The 23,025-nt window shown below is 36.9% G+C and overlaps 1 protein-coding gene across 4 annotated transcripts; it reads right to left on the bottom strand.

Annotated features, from left to right (window-relative positions):
• Positions 1 to 5,197: 5,197 nt before the first annotated feature.
• ZDBF2 (zinc finger DBF-type containing 2) lies at positions 5,198 to 21,962 on the bottom strand. 4 transcript variants are annotated; one of them, XM_062004773.1, is made up of 7 exons: positions 21,853 to 21,962; positions 18,619 to 18,748; positions 17,960 to 18,011; positions 17,384 to 17,435; positions 16,116 to 16,221; positions 15,131 to 15,258; positions 5,198 to 12,275 (listed from the first exon to the last, which is right to left on the bottom strand). In XM_062004773.1, the coding sequence occupies exons 2-7, from the start codon at positions 18,625 to 18,627 to the stop codon at positions 9,644 to 9,646; spliced, it is 2,979 nt and encodes a 992-aa protein (XP_061860757.1). In that variant the 5' UTR covers positions 18,628 to 18,748; positions 21,853 to 21,962; the 3' UTR covers positions 5,198 to 9,643. The 4 variants fall into 4 exon arrangements, with proteins under 4 accessions (XP_061860757.1, XP_061860755.1, XP_061860756.1 ...); XM_062004771.1 differs by having other exon boundaries at positions 18,619 to 18,728; XM_062004772.1 differs by lacking the exon at positions 21,853 to 21,962 and adding an exon at positions 21,294 to 21,840 and having other exon boundaries at positions 18,619 to 18,728.
• Positions 21,963 to 23,025: the final 1,063 nt, after the last annotated feature.

The raw sequence follows: 23,025 nt of genomic DNA, 5'->3' as shown, positions 1-23,025 counted from the left end.
ACATGCAACTATTTTTTTAATCAAGAAGAGTGTTTCATGTGCCTTTAATTAATACTTCTTTGAACATTATTTTTCTGCATAGTAACAATATTTTGCAATCACAAAAGAAAAATTCTATGTGCATTGACATAATAGCAAGAGGCTGAAAAAGAGCAGGTATCCTCCCACATACTGCTTACAAAATGTCTTCTAGAGATCCAAGATACATGTGACTTTCACTTACATCAAGTACATTAAGTTTAAACATTTACTTAAAATAAAAATCACCACAATCTTTCCTCACAGAAGCATCCACACTTAGCATAAAGATACCATCAAAATTCACCATTTGGAAACAAAATCTCCCTTCCTTGAAAGTACAACATGAGGCAAATTGATGCGATAGTCCTCTTCACTTCTAAGTGTCAGAAATGTGAAAATGAACGTTAAAAACAAGAATCAACTTGTGCTTGAATTTCACCACTCAGTCCTTTCAACCACATATAGTCTGAGCATTTTCACTGTCAAGATATTGACAAAAGTGCAACGTAGCTCTTTAAAATAGTGCTGTAGAAAAAGTAAGGACAAAAAACCAACCTGAAACCACCACTTCAGTACTTTGCATAAAGCTTCCAGAGGAGTGAATGACTTGCAAGTTCATGTCTACCCTGTCTTCAGATGCAATTCAAGAATTTAGTAAGGTGCATACAAACTGATGGCAACAGAGTTCAGATTTACAAGTTACTTTTTTGACAAATGGGGTTTTTTTTCCCCTTTTAAACTTGAGAGAAAGAAGTTGGACTAAGATGGACTAACAGAAAGAACTCAAATTCATGATAGACATGTAACACAGTATTCAAACAAAAGGAAAATGAAAACAAAATGACATCCTAAAGATAAATCTGAGTATAAAAGGAGAGACAAACAATGCAAGTTCACACACTGGGAATGTTTGTATCTTTAGCTTTCTGATATAAATTTATCAAGTTTTTGTTCATAGCAAATTTAGAAGACTGTAATGGCAAAATGTGCTAATCTGTCTAATATTATAGCTTAGCTGTTCTACTACATTTTAAGTCTATGTAGATACGTTTTACAGTGTAGATATCACTGATGATTAAGAAAGGAGATAAAGCAATAAAATCTAAAAATTCCACTTAATGCAGCCTTGGTTTTTGCACACCATCACTAGCCTGCTTTGGAGAAAGCAATAGCAGCACAGGTCAGCAAAGGAGGGCTGTTTTAACTCCTGTTCCTTCAACATTTCTTGTCAAAAGGTACTTAATTATCAACAGTGGGAAACCAAACAGAAGCACCTTACAAATACAGGCAAGACAGACCATACAAAAGAAACAAGCAAAACTGACAATAAAAAATACACAGACGAAACAAGCCCAAAAGATAGGAGCCACAGCAAGTTACCCTGAATACTACATTTGTAAAATATTTATTAAATTAACACTAAGCTATTTAGAACAAAATATTGGACACAAAGTAAACCAATACAAAAATCCCAAGTATCAGCAAATGGACCTAAAAGCAAGTGGGAAAAAAGGCCATGGAAAGAACATATATAAGAACTGTACAGACCTGTAACAAATTTATAATTGTAGCAAATAACTATGAAGCTTTAGATATACAGTCAGCAAATCCATATAATTTGAACTCTTTAAAAGAGAATCAAGGGAAAATCTTCCATTAAAAAAAAAAACCATCACCTTAATTCCTGTAGGATAAAAGAAGAGAGGGTCTTTTAGAAGACTCTTTTGCCACAGAAGCTAGGTAAACCACAGGAAAACCAAAGCAAGCCCTTATTGGCGTTGCTGCTTGTCACAGTCACCTTCTCCTTTTGGGCTGGACTCCCCGCTTGGAAGAAAATCTCCCCTGGCACAGCTGGTTAGGTGCCAGCTATTCCCCACAGCCAAGGCAGAGTGAGCCAGCACAGCAGGCTCAGCACAAGCAGAGGCCCAGCTGCCGGCCTGCACACAGGCTCTTCTCAGTGGTGTACAGTGAAAGGACAAGAGGCATTGAGCACAAACTGAAATACAGGAAACTCCATTTCAATACATAGATACCAATGTTTTTAACTATGAGGGTGCTCAGATGCTGAAAAAGGTTGCCCAGAGATGCTGTAGCATGTCTATGCTTGGAGACAGTAAAAATCCCATGGGTCGTGGCCCTGAAGCTTGCTCCAGGTGAGCCTACTGTGAACACAGGGTTGGACTAGATGGTGTCCAGAAGTGTCTGCCTCTGGCTCTGTGACCTTAGAGGAGATGGAGGGAACATAAGGCTTGCCAAAATACAGCTGACAGATTTTTGTTGTTACCCCACATATACACCAGAATGTGACTTTTGACTCTTTTTTTCCTGCAAATTAAAAACTTTGTTTTCCAACACATTGTAGTTAAGTAAGATAAAGGAAAATAGAAGAGTTGACCCATTGGCTACACTGTAGAGAGCTTGAAAATGATGAGCTAGCTGGTAAGACAAGACCCAAGGAATAGAGGCAAACAGGTGTGGATGCTTGGCTCCCCTTTAGAGCTTCCATGAAAAGGCAGATACCTATGAAGGCACAACAATCATCTGCATTGCAGATGAACTCTAACATTTCAATTCTATAGTTCTAAAATTTTAAAAAGGAGGTGCATGAGGGAGGAAAAAAATTTGCTAATCACAGAAAGAGTGAACAGTCTCTGTAAAGTTGGAAATAAAAATATTTAAAATACAATTTCATTAGTGTATTCTCTTTTGAGCACTACATAGAAAAATATATTGTGCTTACCAAAGCATTTTAAAAAAGCTATTGAACACTGATGTCTAAAATAATAATACAGAAGAGAATTCTTGATAATACTGAACACTTAAGAGTCCTTACAACCACAAAAAGTGCTGTATGAACATTAGCTAATTGTGGTAGGTGGATATATGCTGACTGACTAACCCCAGATTCAATCAGACTTGGTGTGTTGGCAGCAACTCAGGAAATGCAATTTGCTAGAACAGACTGGAAAATTAAAGTATTAGACACATTTGGAAATCCATAAAATACCTGTTACCAAAAAGTTAGTATATTTATTTTTAATTCTTTGCACATCAAGTCTATTGATATTAAAATGAAAAGCACAAGTGGTTCTGTCATAATTTGGGAAACTGACTGATCAGCCATTATTAGACTATTATTTTAACAGAGTTCCTTTTGGAGTATGAAGAAATCTGCTGATAGCCACACAATGCATTACAACTTTTCTCTTTAGGCTTTGAAAAGAGACACGTGCACAATCCTTGTTATAACCATTTTCCCCCTCTTAGCAATAGCTGAAAGGATGAAAACAAGCTGCAGTAAAGAGAAACACTACCCATATATCAAGTAAATAAAAGTTACATAGTAGTAAAAAGGACAGAATCTGAGCTGAACCATCACATGGAAACTAAACAGATTTTGACATCTATTTGCAAAGGCTCAGACAAAACAGACATAATTTTTTTAAGACCCAAAACTGAATATTTATTGGTCTAGTTCCAGTCTATCCTATATCTTTAAATCTTACTCCTCACTTCTACCTCCCTCTTCATCTTTAAACTTTAGTGTAATACCAAGCAAGTCATGCACATGCATTGCATCCACAAGGGATATAACATGTATGCTTAGGACTATGCCTGTCCCCTTCACTGTTAACTTTTGCAGCACAATCTCCATGCATGCAGACAGCATCTAAGCTCTCTGCATGAGCTAATAAGTGTATAATTTGATCCTGCAACTTTTTGGTACAATATTAATAATGACTAAGTAAGCTACAACCAATATTTTCAGCTGTACTAGTGCCAACATTAATGCAGTATGACATGGAAAATATGAAAAGCTGACCAGCTTTAATACACTAAAGTACATTTTCATTTGAGGATCTAAGAGATTTAAAAATGTGCTCAGGAATGCTAATATTTGGGTGGAATAATTTTTCAGTTTTCTTTAAGGAAGAAACACTGACAAAGAAAAAGCCTAGGTTTAGAATTGCAGACACTGTTAAATCATATAAGCTGAAATAATCACCTGTGTTCGCAGGTTTCACCAAAAACACTTGTGGACTTCAAGGAAAACATTATAAATTCCAGGACGACAGGAACAAATCATTTCATGCATCAAAATACTAATGACTACAATGAACCCAAAGCAAATTAAAACCATATTATTACCCTAACTCGCAAATACTAGACCTTCACTTGCCACTGTATAAGTGTATCATTAATTGCTGGTATTTCCCATACAAGATGCAATCACCAGATGTAAAGTTTGGTTACAGCATCATGTTTGTAATTCCAGGTTTAGATGGCTGAAGAATGGGTCTTCAATTAACTATTATTTAACAGCACAGTAGTAACTCTATTCAGCCAACTACATAACATATATCTCTCAAGTATGGGTTGAAAACTGAAAAGCATGTCCTGAAATTTTATGGCATACTGAAGCCTCAGGAAACAATGTGTCTGTGCCTTTCAGCCATTTACTGTGCCCAACTGACACATCCCTGTGCACCGCCTCAGCAAAAGATCATACTGTAACAAGCACTATTATAAATGACTAGGAGATTTAAAGAATATGGTATTCTACACTGTGTATTCTACTGTTCAAGGTATTCTAGTATTTTCTGGAAAATTTCCTGCAAGTACTTTTGCACACAGCTTTCATGACAGTTCTGCAGACATGGTAAGATCATAGTGATTAAAAAGAAGTCAATCTATTTTGCATAAAGTAGAAAGCTAATTAAAATTATGATACTTCCATACACTGCCCTCATTTATTAAGTGCACATTCTGAAAAAACTTCATGAGTAATGTATGCAGGGATCTGGCTTGCCCTGTGATTAGTGCTTCTTGGTTTCCTGCTGCCAAAATGCAATTACATGTGTCAAATACATACAATGCTTTTTCAATGCCATCCTAGAATGTTATTGCTTCAGTTGCCCCAGGATGGCATGAACCTTGGCTTCACTGAAGTAAACAAAAGATTTCACTGGGTCAAGATACCCTACAGTTGTGAACAGTTGTTTAAATTATGATAAGCCCTCTTCAAAGTAACAGCTGATTCCACAGCATTCTGTGGTGCTCTTTCCACAACACATTATAGCAGATAGTTTCAAGTTAAATTCCACTTCAAGAATAAAAAAACTACAAAAAACACAAATGCAGTCTTTATTTTATTAAAACAAGATTTATTCTGCTGAAGGAATGAATAAACTCATAACTACAAAACAAAGAAAGAAGGAACAAAAACCTTTGCTTCTGGGCATGCTCAGACCTATGCTACTACAGTTTTCTGAAAAATATTATCAGAGATGCTGTAATTCATAGCAGATAAATCATTAAAGTTCAGGAATTTTAATTGCATTAGCAATTAGCAATTATCTATCCTCAAAAACATGAACAGTTGAAATACTGTTTTATTTCCAGAATAAGGATCAATTACTCCATTCTCAGGCAGTTACTCTAGGGGAAAGAAAAAGGAATATAGCTTAAAAAATCAAGAATCATCATCCCACTCCTGTTTGCAAGACTCAGTGAAGTGGACTTGAAAGCACAGAATTGTTTGCCCTCTATGCTGTAGATCAGGACACCATCCACTTCTGTTACTTATCACTGATTTACTTCCAAACAGAATATCCTATCCTATAATTTACTTCTTCATAACAGGAAAAAAAAAATAATCTCACTACATGACTGAGGAAAAACATGGAAACAATAAATCTGAAATTAAATGTGTAGAAGATACAAAGAAAGAACATCCAGCAACAGCACAAGTCTGTAATATCACTGTATTCTTAGAAACTCACATTGTGTCAAATGACCATCGACAGCAGAGACAGATAAAAGCAGAAGCCGTTAAAAAGTACAGCATCAAGCAAGAGTATTGCAAAATACATTATTAATTACAACAACATGAAACTCACAAAAACAGGTACTCTCATTGGGCACAAACTTAGCATGAAACTTAAACACAACTACAGATTTACTCATAGTCTCATTGTAAATACAACTAAATACCTCACCTTATCTGAGTCCCAGAAAGGAATACTTTCATACTACAAGAACAAATTTGTCAGAAAGAAGTAGAAAGCAAAAAATCCCATGTGAAAAGAACTGCTATGTGAAAGTGTCAGATATTTAGTTTTGGGGACATGATAGTCTATGTCTGGTTAGCAACTGGCACAGTATGGGTCTGGGTCATGCTCAAGGTTAACAATACAAGTGAATAATAAAAATCAAGCTGCTTAGAATGAGACTGTTTTAAAAGGCAGAATGGGTACTTTGGAGGGGAGAGACTTTAAAATATGAAATATATAAAACTACAAAAGTATGAACTTGCAGAAGGTCAAGATAACATACACATAGAAGAAGAAATTATATCATTTTTCTTAACTAAGGTATCCTACATTTAACAGTTAAACTCAAAACATGTGACTTTATTCCACTTTAATCCAGTTAGCTTTTCTTACTTCTCTACACTAAGACATGCAAGCATACTGGCATCTTTGTCCACCAACATAAAAAACTCATCTAAACCTCCTATAAATGTCAGTGAGAAAGTATTCCAGCTCTTGAGTTTTACATTGGTGTTAACTTCACAATCCTATTTTGAAGTTTCAGTCATGCTGCTAACTATATAACACGCTATTCAATGGCAGCGGAATCTGGTTTATCTAATAGGAAAGTGTTTGACTAATCCCTCAAGACCTCAGAAAACTTTTCTCGTTCATGCACATGCTATTTTGAGTGTCTCTGCAATTTTTAGTGTTTTGCACATATATTCATCAATTCTCTTTTGAAAGCAGTTTCTAGAGCTACTTCTCCTATCACAATCTCTCCTTTTATCTAGTAGTCATTGAGCATGCCTAGAAGAGGTTTCTAAACAGAAGTGAGGCATAAAATAACATCCAAGCTTACAGTGAATCTTGACATTGGCAACCACAGAAGTGTTTCCAAGATTTGTATTCCAAGTTTTACCCTTCTAAAGAACTGTTACATTTCATGCTTGTTCTTTTTTCCTTGTCTTTTTTTTAAAAAGAAAATATATGCCACTTACACTTTTATTTAAATATAATACATTTTTTCATTTAAAAAACTCACCCTGACAAGGGGCTCTATTATTTTTTCAAAAAAAGACATTACAGTCTAAAAATATTAATCATTATTCAGCCCTCAAGGTATTTTTATTACTCAAAATTTCAAGGAAAAGTTGTGTGCTGGAGAAACACAAGCTTGCAATGAATGAGTATGGAGAACAGTATTGTTGTCTGTAAACAAATATGCACTAATGATCTTAAAGTACAAAGTGCATTGAACCTTATTCACACGCAAAACAGTTTATGCTCTTCATGTGTACAATATTGTGAAGAAGTTAGGAAAACATTCTTGTGTCATAAAAATGTTAGAATGGGACTTATCTATAAAGTTAATTTAAAGCTTTGCTTTTGAACAAACTATTTAAAAATCTTATTTTACTTATCTAAAAATTAGCCTTTCTATATAAAAACCATTCCTTTAAATTTTGCTTTAAAAAAATCAATTTTATATTGACAAAATATTAAATTATATAGGCACAAATAGTTAAGAGAGTTGTAAGAACTCAAAACCCTTCACTTTCCAGTGACTTGCAGTATTATAAGATTCTGTATCTACTGACAACCACAGGAAAATTTATCCATAGAAATAAACTTTTACTTCAAAAATAAAATAAATTAAAAATATATTAAAAAAATCTGTCAGATATTTGACTTGCAAAGGAACTTAGTTTCCATTTCTCTCAAGTTTATGCTCATTTTTTACTTGTTCTGGGAAACATGCACATATGTTAAAAAAAAAAATCCCCCAAATATTTGAACAAGTGGTTTATGATGACAGCTTTTATATTTTTAATATATATATTTTATATATATATTAAAATTAATCATTTCAAAGTTCACCTTTATCTTAATCCAAACCAATCACCCTTAACAATTCAGAAAATGAATAAAAAGCCATTTTGGTTTTCAGGGGAAAATGCACAGATGTTATTTTCAATGGCAGAGAGAGCAGTCTGTTCTTTTCTGGTTTTCTTGCATTCTGAAAGATGTCCTGTACAACTACAGTATTTATCAAGACCTTTAAAGTAAGATAGATTATATAATATACCAAATTACAGATTTGCAAACCACAGCCCTGACTGTGATGATGTTTAACTATATGCTTAACTTAATATAAACACACAATTTTCTGAGATTTTAAAGCACAGAGACACCTGCAAGACTGGAGTTTATGTCTCCTAAATATATTAAATAAGCTGTCATCATAACAACTATTAAAATAAAAAACTAAACCAAAACACAAATACTACAGTATTACATGTCATAAAACCATAGTTGTTAGAGCATCAGTAGCCAAACAAGAATCACTGAGAAATACAATTTTAATTCAACTAAATACTTTAAAGAGATGTTTAAATATCTGTTTAAGTAGATAGTTGAACTCTAATACATTTTGATGGATGTTGGTTTAGGTTTACTTAAAACATTTTACTGAAAGTTTTAAAACTTTCAACTGCAGTACATAAAATGTAACCAACAGTAAATAAACCTTTTTTTTTTTAATGCACCGATACTCAAATATAAGTTTGACATTCTAGAATACCTCACAGTTATTTTTTTGCATTACAACTTTTCCATCTGCCCACTAAGGAATGTGAAACTCAGCTATAAACTTTATCACTAAGCTATGTAAAAAAACCCAACCAAACAAAACCCAAACCAAACAAACAGAAAACCCCCAAACAAGCCCACAACCAAAGTCTATATTTCATTTGGAATTTGAGCTTTCACTTTGGCCATTTCCATTTGAGTATTGCCCTAAAGAGACATACCTCTTTTACCAGCATGGTCCATTATTGCTTGATGAGAGCCCACAGTGACTTTTTGTCCAAAATAACTGTTTTGGACGTGGTTTCAGGAAAAAAAAAGTCAACATAAAAACATGTATAATTATATTTGATTTGAAGAAAGCACTGAATTGATCATACTGTAGTAATTTTTCATGCCACTCCATGGGCAAGTATATATTATGTGTTGAAGGTGGTGTGCACATACACAAACACAAAATACATACACAGAATTCAGCCCAGATTAATGTATCTTCATTTAATTTCTAGTATAACAACAATTCTTTTTTGCGCTTTAGAATTATGTGGGAAAATTAGAATAGGCACAATTAATGAATACATCTTCTCATTTACCTTATTATAGTGCACTATTATGCACTGGTAATACCATAAAAACAATATGATACTATTCAAGCTCATTTTTATGACGTACAGGTGAAGTCTAGCAAATAGGATTCTAAGTGCTTTTTAACTCAAATGCAAATCTTCTGCAGCTTTACACAATAGAACAGTACAATACATTACGTTCCCATATTCCAGGAACAAGAGCTGAGTTTACAGTTGTACTTGTGTCACATTAGACTGGCTTTTCCACTTCTGCAGCTCTAGCACTTCAACTTTATCTATGATCTCTTTTCCCCCAACCTCCTTCCAGGTGAGTGCCATTAAGAAGTTCTTTTGGTAGCCAGCTGTCACCTGGCAGAACAAGAGTTTCAAAGGAATGCCACAGCAGAAGTTCTTCTAGAGGGTTGGTTCACAGTGCTAGCGTGCTCCACTTACTTCCCAGTTCCTGACTTTGGAAGAAGTTCGCTCTGGCTTCTTGGGAAAAGATTCAGATGTGACTTTCTGTTTCTTTTCAGGAACCCCTAGGACAACTGTTGAATTTAGAAAGGTCCTTTTTGGTTTCCTCCTCACTTTCAATTTTTTAGCAGAAGATTTCTGGGCACAAGGACGAAGTTTCCTTCTCATCCCCTCTTTTTGCTTTTTTTTAGTTCTGGAAGATTGTTTGCCTGTGGTTACTCTGTTTCCCCTCCTCCCAACAGTACATCTAATTGACATAGGTCCTGCAGCCTTTCTAGAAAAAAATGGCTCTTTATTAGTGCCTTCTTTTCTCTTCCATATTGCTTTCGGATTCTCCCTCTCTAACCGCTCACTCCTGATGGAGGTTAGAGGAGCTTTAGCAACTCTACTGTTAAATGGAGTTAATCTACCATCTCCTTCTACTGCAGACTGGTGAGAGTTCAAAGGTGAAATGATCAGATGTTTAAAAGAGTTCTCTGCGTGACCAGACACCAGACAATCTGTTCTTTCTGGGGAAATAGAAGATACTTCTGCCTTTTGACCCAAGGCTGCGTCATTCCCTTTACGTAGATCTGGCAAGAATGATGATGGAGTGCTTTCTCCCTGTGCATCAACTAGTTTCCTCATGTTTGCATCAAAGCTGAGACTTCTGAAAAGCTGTCGAACATGGGAAGGCTTTTTGGCCTTTTCTTCAACTGTACACTTTGGAGGAGTTTTCATAATTCTGTTTGTCAGTGGGTCATAATACTTAAAAGAACTCTGTTTGTATTTATACCTTACAGACTCCTTGCTATCTGTGGAGTTACGATTCTTCATAAATTTGGGAATATCTACAGGTTTACCTCTACATTGTTTTATTTCTGGGCATGAAAGTACATACACCACTGTCTTGGGCTGCACAGGACTCATAATTTTGCTGTAGGACTCAGGAAGTTTAAGGGCACATAGTCTAGTTTTCATGTTTGGAGTTTTTTCATTCTCTGGCCACATAATGCTTGCTTTCTCATCAGCTGGATCAGATTCCCTTCTAGACATTTTTCTTTTTGCTACAGGGTAGTTCAATAGACTTGTTTGGGTGCCATGGCTGACTTTTACTACCTGGCATCTTGAAGCCAGGCGCCACGTCCTTTTCCTAGACACTTTAAGAATCTGTGGTTTGCATAGTGTATCTGAGGCTAAAGATGGTTTATCAAAATCAGAGTCACCACTTAAAGCACCATTAAATTCTGGCAATGCTTTAACTGATGCACTTTCTGTTCTATTACCCGTAACAATATTGTCCTTTTTTTCCTTCTTCTGCGTTTTTTTCTTCATTCTCTTCCCTGTACAGTTGGCCGAAGATTCACTGTCAAAGTAGCAGCGAAAACGACCTTCCCTGAAATCACGTACAAGTTCTTCAATTTTTATGTCATCTTCATACATTATTTGAGACCAAGTCTTTCCCACAAAAGAAGGAGGCACATGAGGCAGGGCTGGAAGAACTGGTTCTTCAGTATGAACTACGACATCCTGTTTCACTGCTGGCATTTTCTCTACTGAATCATTTTTTAAAACAGAAGAGAGCTGTGTTCCATAGCCTTTATCTTGCAAACTTATTTGGACCTCTTTTAGGAATTCTACATCTTTTATAGCTGCCTTGGGTAAGTCAGTTCCTGCCTGAATATGTGCATCACAGTCAAAACTCATTTCAGAGCCCTCTAAATGAGTATGATCCAGAAGCGATGAAAAAGTTAAACAGGGATTTTTCTCTTCTTGGTAATAAATTTCTTCAGATGTAGTTCCATGGCAGTATTTCAAAATAACATCTTCAATAGTTGCATCCACTGAACTTCCATCACCTCTGTTCATGTTTTTGCATCTTGCTGGTTGTGGGGATGTCCCAAGATCTAGGGAGCTGCTGATACCCACAGTATCCCTGAGATGGAAATCAGACAAAGTTTCATCCTGAGTTTGTAAACCATCTCGTTTTGAGAGAGATTGGCCTGAGGTAATACACAAAGAATTGCTGTGACTGCACATAGGATTCTGATGAGAAACTGAAGGGCATTTTGGACGAACCAGTGCTGAAGAAGGATTTAAGGATGGGTTCAATAATACATTGCTATTGCACACCTCCATTCCTGTTTTATCACATCCGCTACAAAGAATCGGATTTAATGCTGCCATATTTGTAACATTTTTCCCTGATTTAGGATTAAGAGAATAACTATGGATTAAAGGACTGTCAGAAAAACACTGAGGTATGGGGCTCACAGCTGTAAACTGGCCTTCACAGCTATGATTTGCCATTTGAGCATCTTGCAGGGTATTCTGTTTCTCATTGCTATAAATGTCTGTAGATGACTGGGATATTTTTGTAACATGTTTCTGCCTTCTTTCTAGTTTTTGAATAAATGTTTGTGTTGCAGAAGTTTCCTTTGTGCCCTGATGAGACTGAAGTGGTGCAGAAGAGCGTATTTCACCAAGAGATTCCGAGTCTTTGCTGGAAATCCGTCTGTCTCTGTTCCTCTTTTGCTCCACCTTTTCTGTGGACAGGCAAGGAACTCTCTCAGCCTCTGGAGTGACAGGAAGTGGCATGTCATCATAGCTTGGTCTAAAGGGGAGGAAAAAAAATCCAGCTTATATAAATAGTGTAAATATGCTTAGGATTTTTCAAATAATACTTAAAAAATCCCCCAAACACTATGTACCCAGAGTACATCACATCTAATGAATAAACTCAAGTTACCAGCTCTGCTACTTCAGCAGAGATATTCCATTTTTTTTTTTTAAGTGGAAGGGAGGGGAAAGTGTTCCACAAAGCTAAAGAGAACAATTTGGACATTAGTTGACTACCTTCTTCTTGCAACCACCCATCAAGAATGGCCAAACGTACCTCATGATGACTTTACAAACACAATGCAGGAAAAAGTTAAGAAAATTCCTTTGTTTGAAGTTATGAGCTTTTAAAGAGGTTATTACACTTGTAATACTCTCATTTATTAATATTGAGCTTTTGTAGAGAAATGGAACATTGTAATATGGCACAGTATATAAATATTATGAGTACAAATGCCTCCTTCCCTAGAAAACATGGCTGCCTGATAGGAACTTTCCACATGTTGATGAGGAATTCCATGCTTACTGTTTCTCACAGACATACCACAGGCTTCTGACTCACTTCTATAAGAAACCAAGTTATAATTGTTCAGCCTCACTGTGACAACAGCATATTTTTATATATTTTGTAACTAGCAGTTCTCTCTTTAAGACTGCCTCAAATAGAAGTGTTTATGTCTGAAGAATTAACAACACAAACAGATATAGACTATTTCTCTTTCTCAGCACAGCAACCCACAAGGCTTCAATGTGTAACAGCTGGGTAAATCCAGTGAAAATAATTTCATAATTAGTAAATAGAACTGAAGACACACAACACACAACAGCCAGCCACACACCTCTTAAGTGTATTCATCTGCTCACAGAATTATTGTGAATTATGGTGAATAAATTTTACTGTACAGAAATTTCCCTGGTTATAAACATTCAGCTTTGAGATTTATTGAAAGTTAAAAATCAATCAGGAGCTAATAGAATTAGCAACACTTAATGGTTCTTAAAAGACTCAGTTACTAATAAGGGCAGCAAACTTGCAGAAAGCATTTCTAACTACTTCACACTGCTAACCAATCACAAGAGAACTTATCTGAATATACCTATGTCTCAATATTTCACTGAGAGATGACAAACAAAAGAAGAATTCTCAACTTGAAAGAATTTTTATAGTTGTTTTATAGTTGAAAAACTTAGGCAGTTGAATAGACTTTGGAAGTTGTGACAGTTTCGCTAGAAATTACCTCCAAAAGCATTTCTCTCATAAATACTCAATATTATTTCTTTATGTAAAAAACTTCCATGTCAAGAGTTTGGAGGAAGAAATGGCTTGTTGGTTTGTCTGTTTATTTACTGGGAGAGGGACAAAAGCCCAATATCCTGTGAAATTCAGTATAAGGCAAAGCTTTAATGATTTATTTCCTTTTTCCACTTCACTACTAGGTATATTGGCTCTGCAAAACAAATGGTGTCTCATAAATATTTCTATAATTCTTTAAATGACATTCCTAAGATCCCTTGTGTGAATTCAGCTAAATAGTAAAAGCTGCTATTTAAGAACTCAGAAAAACTACACATAAATTGTGTCTTATTTAAGAAGGAAGAGAATAAAATTTTTACTTCAGATATCAGTTAAGTATGTGACTTTTCATTTTTCAGAGGAGGATCACAACATACATCTATTCATATTTTCTTTTCCAGCTTTGATTTTCTTCCTCCAAACTCTGTCTAGAATTGGTGTTACTCCTCTCCCTTCTCTCTAGATCTTGTACATTATTTTTCTCATTGCATTCCTTCTTCCAAGAGATCAGAGGAACATGGATAGCTTGTTTTCCCTAGTTGGTAAGTTTCGTTCACCAAAGGAATAGCCTTGTATTAGCAACACTTCAAGAGATGGCTGTTTTCATTTGGGTGCTGCCTCAAAGTGAACTCTACATTTTCTCCATGGCAAAAAATTAAGCTAGAAGGATTGCATTTATTTAAGACAGAAGGATTAATTAATTTATTTGTAGTGATGCGTACATGTCCCAAGATAACTTGTCATAGACATGCTTACTAACTTGTACTGTCTTATCCTTGATAATATTGATACAATCACCTTCAGACAGAATATTATTCTACTTCTTTGGCAGATTTATAGTGTTCAGAGTGGGAATTTTTTCTGCCTTGCAGAACATAACAAATGAGGAATCCTTTCCCTTCATCTACAGGGAAAAGCTTATATACTGACCCTCTTATCACTCTTAAACATGTACATAATAAGTAAAGAGGACACTTTCCAAAACCTCAGTATTAATGGGTTGGTCAATTAATGTAACTTATGTAAGTATGAAACTGAACGGATCTATGTGAAACTGCAAGGACAATGAAAAAACAAACATATAAACAGTCACCTCACCTTATCCACAAACAACATGCCAAAATTATCAACTCTTTCAAAGCACACCATAAAATATTATTTATTAAAATATAGTAGTATAAAACCCAGAATTATAAGAATTATCACTATATATATATATATATATAAAGTCCAAATTATAGGAATCTGTACAGTCTGCCTTTATACCCATCAATGCATATACTCCCCGTCTTTTCAGATCTTCACATTTAATTGCTATTCATAGTGTTGTATCAAATGCTTTAGTGAAATAAAGTTTAAAAGTGCAGAGACAACCAAAAAGGAATACATTTGGACAATGTTTACATAAATACACTCCTTTCTAAATTGTCTTCAATGTGAAAGTTTCACATCAAATGGGCAAAATCTACTGTTCAGCAGTGAAACAGGAATAAGAACTCGCAATAAATTAATTCTACTAATGCATATTTTAAAAAAAACAACCAGTTGTAGTATACCTGTTGTCATGGTATCTGTGTGGATGATGCTGTAGAACATCTTGCAGGAAACGCTCCATTAAGCTACTGGTACCAACACGATTCCTGCAGTAAGTGGTAAAATGTCTGTGCTGGGAGCTGAAAACATGCTGGAGAAAGATAAAACAGATGACTAGTTTAGTACTACTGTTAACCCATTCACCTGTTCTTAAAAATTACTTCCCAGGTTGAACATTACACTATTGTCCAGGTTAAACATTACATTGCTATGAAAATATTTAAAATAAGAAAAAATCTTCAGCCTGTTACTAAAGTCTTGACTCAATGAGATTTTTAAGCATGTTTAAAGAGTCTCAAATAATACTAAAATGTATTGAAATATCTTTCTGAGTTGGAATCTAAGATAGCAGCTCTGACAGCTGCTCACAAACCTCTCACAACTAGTACAAATACTCTCACAAATCTCACAGCTGCTTACAAGTCTCTTTTAACTACTACAAATCCTCCAAATATATCTATAAAAGACTATTAAAATAGTCTTGAACTTCATGTGAGTAAACGTCCTAGAATCCACTCGAATGGAGAACTTTATAAGCACAGAAGATTAAATAGGCTTCTACTTTTTAATTAAATAAGACTTTCTAAAAGACAGGAGACTAACAGTATTAAAGAATAGGAAAGGAAATAGTTGATAAAATGTCTTCAGCCTTGATATTTAACATATTAACCTCTCATATTAGATCTCCAGATTAAAGTCACAGAAATAAACCTAATTGATGCAATGCACAGCAGTGTACCGCTTCAGAAAAGCAGCTTGTAGCAGCCATGCCACTCTACCAGCACCTTTTTAATAGGTAACAGATAAGAAGGCTAACTTCTCAATGCATACATTGTTATTTTTCATTCAGTACTGGTTGTTCAGTGTAGAGACTGATATTTTATAAAGTGATAAAGCCTTTTGGCACTCCTTGTGATCTGTTATTGAATTATGCAGAAGCTTTCTCACCTGTTCCAGATTACTGTAGTGTACGTGGCAACAGTTGCAGTATCCTTGTCTATTTTGCACAGTGGATACTCCAGGTCGAGGATGTTCTCGTCCTCTTGTGTGCAAACTGAAAGAAGCAGGTAATATTACCAATACATGTTAGATTGTTTAACTCATGAAACTCTAAATAACTGTCTTACTATAGAGCTGGAACAAATTTAGAAGATAAATCTTTCTATTTCAGAATTGCAATGGCAAGTAGGACTACATATTTTAAAGTATTCCCAGGCAAATCTCACTACAGAAAGTTTCATGAATGCAGAACAAAGGATAAGAGGTTGAAGGTACAGCTGACAAAAATGCTAATTTAAGTTGTCTAGTATCAGAAGAGTACTGTCTCTCCAAAAAAAAAAGGCAGATATCTTTTCATTCTTCTAGTTTTTAGCATTTTGAAATAAAACAAAAAATAAACTGGAGACAAAACAACTCTTGATACTCTGTTGTGGTTTAACCCCAACCAGCAACTAAGCACCACACAGATACTTCGTCACTCCTCCCCCTTCTAGTAAGACGGGGAGAGGTACTTGAAAAGAAAAACAATACTCACGAGTTGAGATAATAAACAGTGTAGTAACTAAAATGAAATAGCACACAATAACAACAATATAGCAATAAAATACAATTGTAACAGTAACAATCAAAAGGGATGGAACAAAAAGAGACAGAAACAAAATCTAAGAAAAAAGCACAAGTGATGCACAGTGCACTGCTCACCACCACTGACCATGCCCAGACCTCCCATAACCAGTGATCAGCCCCTTTCCAGCCAAATCCCTTCGTTTATATACTGGGCATGATGACCTACGGTGTGGAATGGCTCTTCGAGTAGGTTGGGCCAGCTGTCCTGCCCAAGCTCCCTTTCAGTTTCTTGTGCACCTTGCTGGCATGGCACAGAAAACTGAGAAGTCGTTCACTTAGCAATATCCAAAACCCCAGTGTTATAAACATTGTTCTCACAGTAAATCCAATACACAGCACTGTACCAGCTACTAGACAGCTACTCTACCTCAGCTGAAATGAGGACAGACACGCACATTAGTTTTGGGCACTACCTATGTGCCTTCCCTGAAGTTTTTAATACTACGCGGGTACAAGATAAAAAGGACCTCCGTCATACACTTGGTCTGTATTGTATCACTGCCAACAAATAAGGTTGAAAAACAGATTCCTTTTGTTTTACTCTGTGTAAACAGTAAGGTAGATGCCAGTTAGATAACCACCTAACTTACCTGCTATTGCTATCCTGTTGTAGAGAACCTTCAACACCAAGTCTTTCAATTCCTATAGGAAAAACAATTAAAAAACAACTAAAAAACCAACAGACTGTCAAAGAGATGGAATAGAGTTTCACTTGCAATTAGTTACTTCTCTTACATTGCATTTGTCAAAATCACTATTTCAAAGGAGATTAAAAGTTTAGTAAGTTCAAGAAACCACATCTTTTATCCTCTAAGTTCCTCTAAGAGCTTCATTAAAGAAGCTTTATTCTTTCACAGTTGAGGCGAGTCGGAATTTTCCTACTGATTTATCCGAGATCAAGACTAGGCAATCTATATTTACACTGCAACATTCACAATCACACAGATAAAACAGATAAACAGCTTATTACAGAACAAGAAAATTAGACCAACATGGAAATCCTGTGCATGACTCAGAAGTCGCTTCTTCCATCTAAGCTTGGTGACGACGTTTAGGAAATCAAAGTATACAATTTAAACTACAAGGTGAATTAGTGTTTCTACTGTTAATTCATACATTAAAAAGAAGAATAACTGCAACAAAACCATCTACTTTAAACTTCTCACCTTGTGCTGAAGAAGCAGAAGCTTCATCTGATCGTTTGACCCTGTCAAACATCTGTAAGTAAAAATAAACTTTCTGAGAACAAAAGATAAATAAAAAAATCCAACAGTAAAGCTCATCCTCAAGTCCATCCTCACTCCAAGCAAGCTGTTCAGAACTAATATATTGCTTCAGCTATAGACCAAAGCTTGACTTAAATAAAGCTGCGGTGTGAAAATAAATTGCTGTTTTACTAAGGTACTCTAATATCTTCTGAAACACCACATTAGCTTTGATAGAAGGAGTTAATTTCTGATCTAATTAACAAAGTCAAATATTGTACTTACGAAAGCCTCTTAGAATCTGTTAGGTTACTAAATAATAACCAAACTGTCAAATTCATGTAATTACTTAATTTCTTAAGTGGCCTTTACAACAAAGATGAAAGATGTATGCCAATAAAAGCTGTATATGATCTAGACCACACAAAATAATTATCCAGGCTGGAAAAGTAATCCTTGCTGCTCAAAAGACCTGCAAATCAATACTGAATGCCACAATTTTTAATGCAGCAACAAGCAGTTACATGCTTTAGGGTGCCCAAATACAAAAGGCTTTTGAGTTTCACACAGTTCTTTTACATTATGGAATGCAAGCATAAAATTAGCTTTCTTGCACGAACCTTAGTCATCAACCTTCTTCATCCACCAGAGCTGACTTCAGACTAGCAAACAATAATGGTCGAACAGGAGGCCATTTGCAGTGCAGGATTCTTATCCTTTCTCATCCCATCTGGCAACAAGTTAAAAAGCCTTTTAAAATAGCGTTAATAATGCATGTTTTCTATGTCCCGAGGCATATACTTTTTTCTGTATCACTTTGCAAACATGTCAGTCAATAAAATGGATAAATCTCTGAATAAAATGGTCTGCAGTGCTTCCTTCTTTTTTTACTATGGAAGTTGCTTTTACAGTCTCTCTCACGTAAATGCTAACCATTAATTCTGGAATAACTTGATTCCTTCCTCATAGTCCCTGTAAATAGTCCCATTAAATATCGTTGTGGATGGATGCTGGCACTCATGAAATTAAGTTTACGTCTCTAATAATGGAAAACAAATTCCTCAATGTTAATCAAATTGAAATTAACCTATTTTGAGAATCATTCATGAACTTGTGCAGAAAAAGTTTTACTTTGCTTATGTTACATAAACTAGTTAGATATTGCAATAAGAGATTAACCGGAAATTTCATAGTAGGTTGGATGTTCAAACATTTCATAAATTAATCACTACATACTCAAGGAAACATTATCATTAGCATTGCAAATAGGAATTCGGAAAGGCCACAATAATTTGCACAATCACTGCCACCAGCATCACAGTGAAAGGACCACATTCTGTCTCAAAACAAGGGACTTAGCAATCCTTAGACTGCTCTTGGCTTAACATTTATGTAATTGTGGGATGACAAATTTAGCAGTTTCAAAACAATCACTTTTACTTTTTCTCCTTTGTAGACTGCTTTTACAAGAATCATTCGTTCCCTTCTTTCCTGTTGTCTTTTATATAGAAAAGATGCTCCTACATAAGACGATGCACCATCAAGCTTGACAGATGTGGGATCTGTTGTGCATTTTCTTTATATTTGTTTTGCTCTTTCACTGACTATGCGCTGCTCACTATAAAACAGCAGGACCGTTACAGCAGTTAAGAAGGAATATCTTAATATCTCCACTCAAGCACCACACCACCCAATCAAAATCACCAGACCCTTCTTCCCATAGTGTATTGATTAATGTAACAATAATATTAAGTGAGTAAAAAGCCAACTTAGTTGTTCTTATAAACCTTCTCATCAGGCAACTGAGAAAACCTTTCCTAATAGGTCAACTGACCTCAGTCACCCTGTTTAGTGTCCTACAGACTGCTGGGATATGAAAGAAAGTGAAGGAAAAACCCACAAGACTACATTTCACAAACAATGTTTTATGGAAAATAACGTGTTCCACATTCTCAAAGCCAAGTTACGATTTTTTTTAACAACTCATATACATATTCTTAAGATAAAGTTACAAATGTAGAGTGTAATAAGAGTGTAGCAACCACAGAGAAGGCCACATCAACAGGTCAGTCAGGCAGCGGCTCAGCAGTCAGCAGAGGGTACCCACCCCAAACAGTCCCTGCACTGCCCCAACACCCAAGTACAGCACCGTGACATCCAAATGCCTGGTTTCATCTCAGAGACAGCATTAACTGCAGTAGGTTGGAAGATAACTAGTAAAATGGTTTGCTACTTCCTTATTTCAAGGAGTGATTTCAATGGTGGTATACTAGAGAGAGGTCACCAATTCGCAAGTACAAATCTGTAAGTTACACCCCTAGGTCGAGACACAGACTCATGCACATTTAAACTGAGCTAGGCATAGTAATTTTAAACAGGACAGGACTATGTCTCCTTGTCACCTTTCTACAGTGATTTGACTTTCTCACTGGAGAAGAGGCATCTTAGGTAAAACTTGTAAAAGCCTAGTTATTGCTTAGTAACTGACAGAAAACATCTAAGGAAGATCCTTCAGAGATATGGAAGCTAACAAGAGAGGAAAATGTGTTGTCTTTCAGTGATATATAAAAACACTGGCAGATAGGACAAAGAAAGAAAAATCTGAACTTGAACTATATACAGCTTGCTTACCACCTAAAGATACCTTACTTATGTTGCAAAAATCTAGAGAGCATAACTGCAATACTTACTTTATCCAAATAGAAACTAAAGCTATGAACCCACAAAGGATTTTTAAGATATCCATGAAAACCCTACAAAATTCTAGCTTAATTAGGATGCTTCCAACTATAAATACTTTAAACTGTTGGTTAAAAAAAGTAAATTACACCTGCAAAAACTTTAGCTTAAACATATTACCACTGAAAAACCCTGTAAATAATAACATGTGAAAACAACTGGCTACATACAGAAATGTTTGATTTGGTAAATTTGTAACCAGGCTACTTTAGCTGTCTTTAAAACCAATAGTTCCTTCTGGCTTCATCAAATTATTCTGCAGCCTACAGCTGAAGGTTGAAAATCCTCAAAACAACCCAACTTACTAAGAGAAACCCATAAAGAGGCAATCAAAAGGCATGCAATGTACACATTAAAAAAAAAAAAAAAGCCAAAACCAAAACAAAACAGTTGTGCATTCCAACAGGATATGAAAATGTCAAAGGCATCAAAGAAACTCTCCAGATAATGTCATTCTTGCATTGCAACAGGTAAAATACTAATTAAAAGAGGAAAATAGGCGAATCAAAACTGGTCCTCCAAAAATACTTCACAAAAACCTCCACTGGCCCTTCACCTGCCAAAGACTGGTCTGGGTAGACAGGGGGACAATAGAAGAAAAAGTCTCCCTGAAACGTAGTAATTTGTTTTCCACCAGCCATTAGCACACACAGGAAAGTGGGAATTTATTCCAGGAACTGCTTTTGCCCCATCTCCGCACAGCGCCGGCTCTGGCTCCGCGTCTCGTCCCTGCTGCGCCACGACCACGGTGCGCGGTGTGTCCGCCGTTTCCCGTTGGCCCGGGGCGTAGCCGCAGGCAGCTCCCAGGGCCTGCCGCTACCTGAGTGGGACGAGGCTGCCGCTGCTGGGGCTCCCCTCGTGGAGAGGCTGAGGGCCCGCTGGCAGCACCCACAGGCGTTAACGCCCGCGCAGGGAGGTCGCGGAGCTGCGCGCGGGCCCGGCCACAAAGGCCCCTTCCGTGCCCAGGCGGCCCGTGGCCCCTCTCCTCCCGCCCGGCCCAGCACGGCGGCGCGCATTCCCACTGATACTACTACTACTACTACTACTTCTACTACTACTACTGCTGCTGCTGCTGCCGCCGCTGCCGCCCGGCTCCAGCGCCAGCACCGTCTCACCTCCATCACTTCCCCAGGAGCTCTTCCGTGCCTCGCTGGGGTCAAGGGACGCCATTCTCTGCTTCCTCCTCCGGGTCGGGCCGGCACGGCGGGGGTGGAGCAAAGGGCTGTGCTGTGGGAGGGATCGCTTCCCGCCCAGGCCTGTGAGGTTGTGCCGCTGCTCTCAGCCTTCTCGCGGCCTCCTCTATCCTCGGGCATCTGCGCCTGCCACTTTCCCCGCGGAAGCCTGCCACCCTGCACCGCCATTCTGCCTGTGCCCTCGGCCCTTTAAAGCGTGACGGGTCTCTAAGGAAAGCGGGGAAGAGTTCGGTGTAGTTTTGCCGCCCGTTCGGCCCGAGCGGTTTCCTTCCACTGTAGCTGTACTAACGCAGCTTGAAGGGACCCCTCAAAGCTGTGGTTTCTCCAGTCAAGTCGCTGGAAACCTTCCACAAACCAGGGTGTTGCATCTTGTTGTCAGCTGCGGTCGGGATTTTTATGGTGTGGGAAGTAGCGTCTTGAATAAGTTTTCTTTAGATGCCTGTGACAGTTTTGTGGGGTTTTTTTTTCTTCAAACACGTTATTTCATACACTTGAGAGCGGGCTGTAGGGTTTATGGTTTTGTTTGGGTTGGTTTTTTTTTTTTTTCATTTTCTGTCGTTAAAAAGCTTGCTTTTCATGGTGTACCTTCTTCATCAGAACGTGATGAAAGGTCTTTGTTTGATAGAGCTAATGCTAGGTCTGGTTTTCTTTTTTTTTCTCAGAATGAGGTCAAGAATACGACCTTAATCAGAATTTTTTGTTTTCAGTTGTAGGGGGGTTTATCGTTTATCTAATCTTCTGTGGGAAGCCAGCTATTGCATATTCTGCTCATTGTGCTAAAGCAGCGGGATTTTTTAAGCAATTGGGAAAAACAAAGATAATCAACACCACTAGGTGTGATGACGGGTGCAGATACAGGCTTGAATTGTGCAACGAGGGGGGAAAAAATCTTGAATGCACCATAATACTGAAAATTCAAACAGGAGCTGTGGTAAAAATGTGCTGTTGTGTGATTATGAAACCACCCACGCTGAACCAGTAATTGAACACAAATATAAAAAGGCAAAACAGCAGAAGAAGGCTTTTCTTTAGCAGGGGACTCCCTTAGCTTCTGTTGAGTTCTTTTGATATGTGTATAGATGTGAATATGTTTCT

The sequence above is a fragment of the Colius striatus genome, chromosome 11 (genome assembly GCF_028858725.1).
Source record: "Colius striatus isolate bColStr4 chromosome 11, bColStr4.1.hap1, whole genome shotgun sequence".
Taxonomy (NCBI): domain Eukaryota; kingdom Metazoa; phylum Chordata; class Aves; order Coliiformes; family Coliidae; genus Colius; species Colius striatus.
This window is presented reverse-complemented; position numbering and strand designations above follow the sequence as displayed.

What these genes read in the sequence shown, in the direction of transcription:
- ZDBF2 (XM_062004773.1), bottom strand. An exon ending in TTCTGCTTCTTCAGCACAAG is followed by an intron (nt 17,436 to 17,959) that starts GTGAGAAGTTTA and finishes TTTTTCCTATAG; the next exon opens with GAATTGAAAGACTTGGTGTT. An exon ending in CAACAGGATAGCAATAGCAG is followed by an intron (nt 16,222 to 17,383) that starts GTAAGTTAGGTG and finishes TGCTTCTTTCAG; the next exon opens with TTTGCACACAAGAGGACGAG.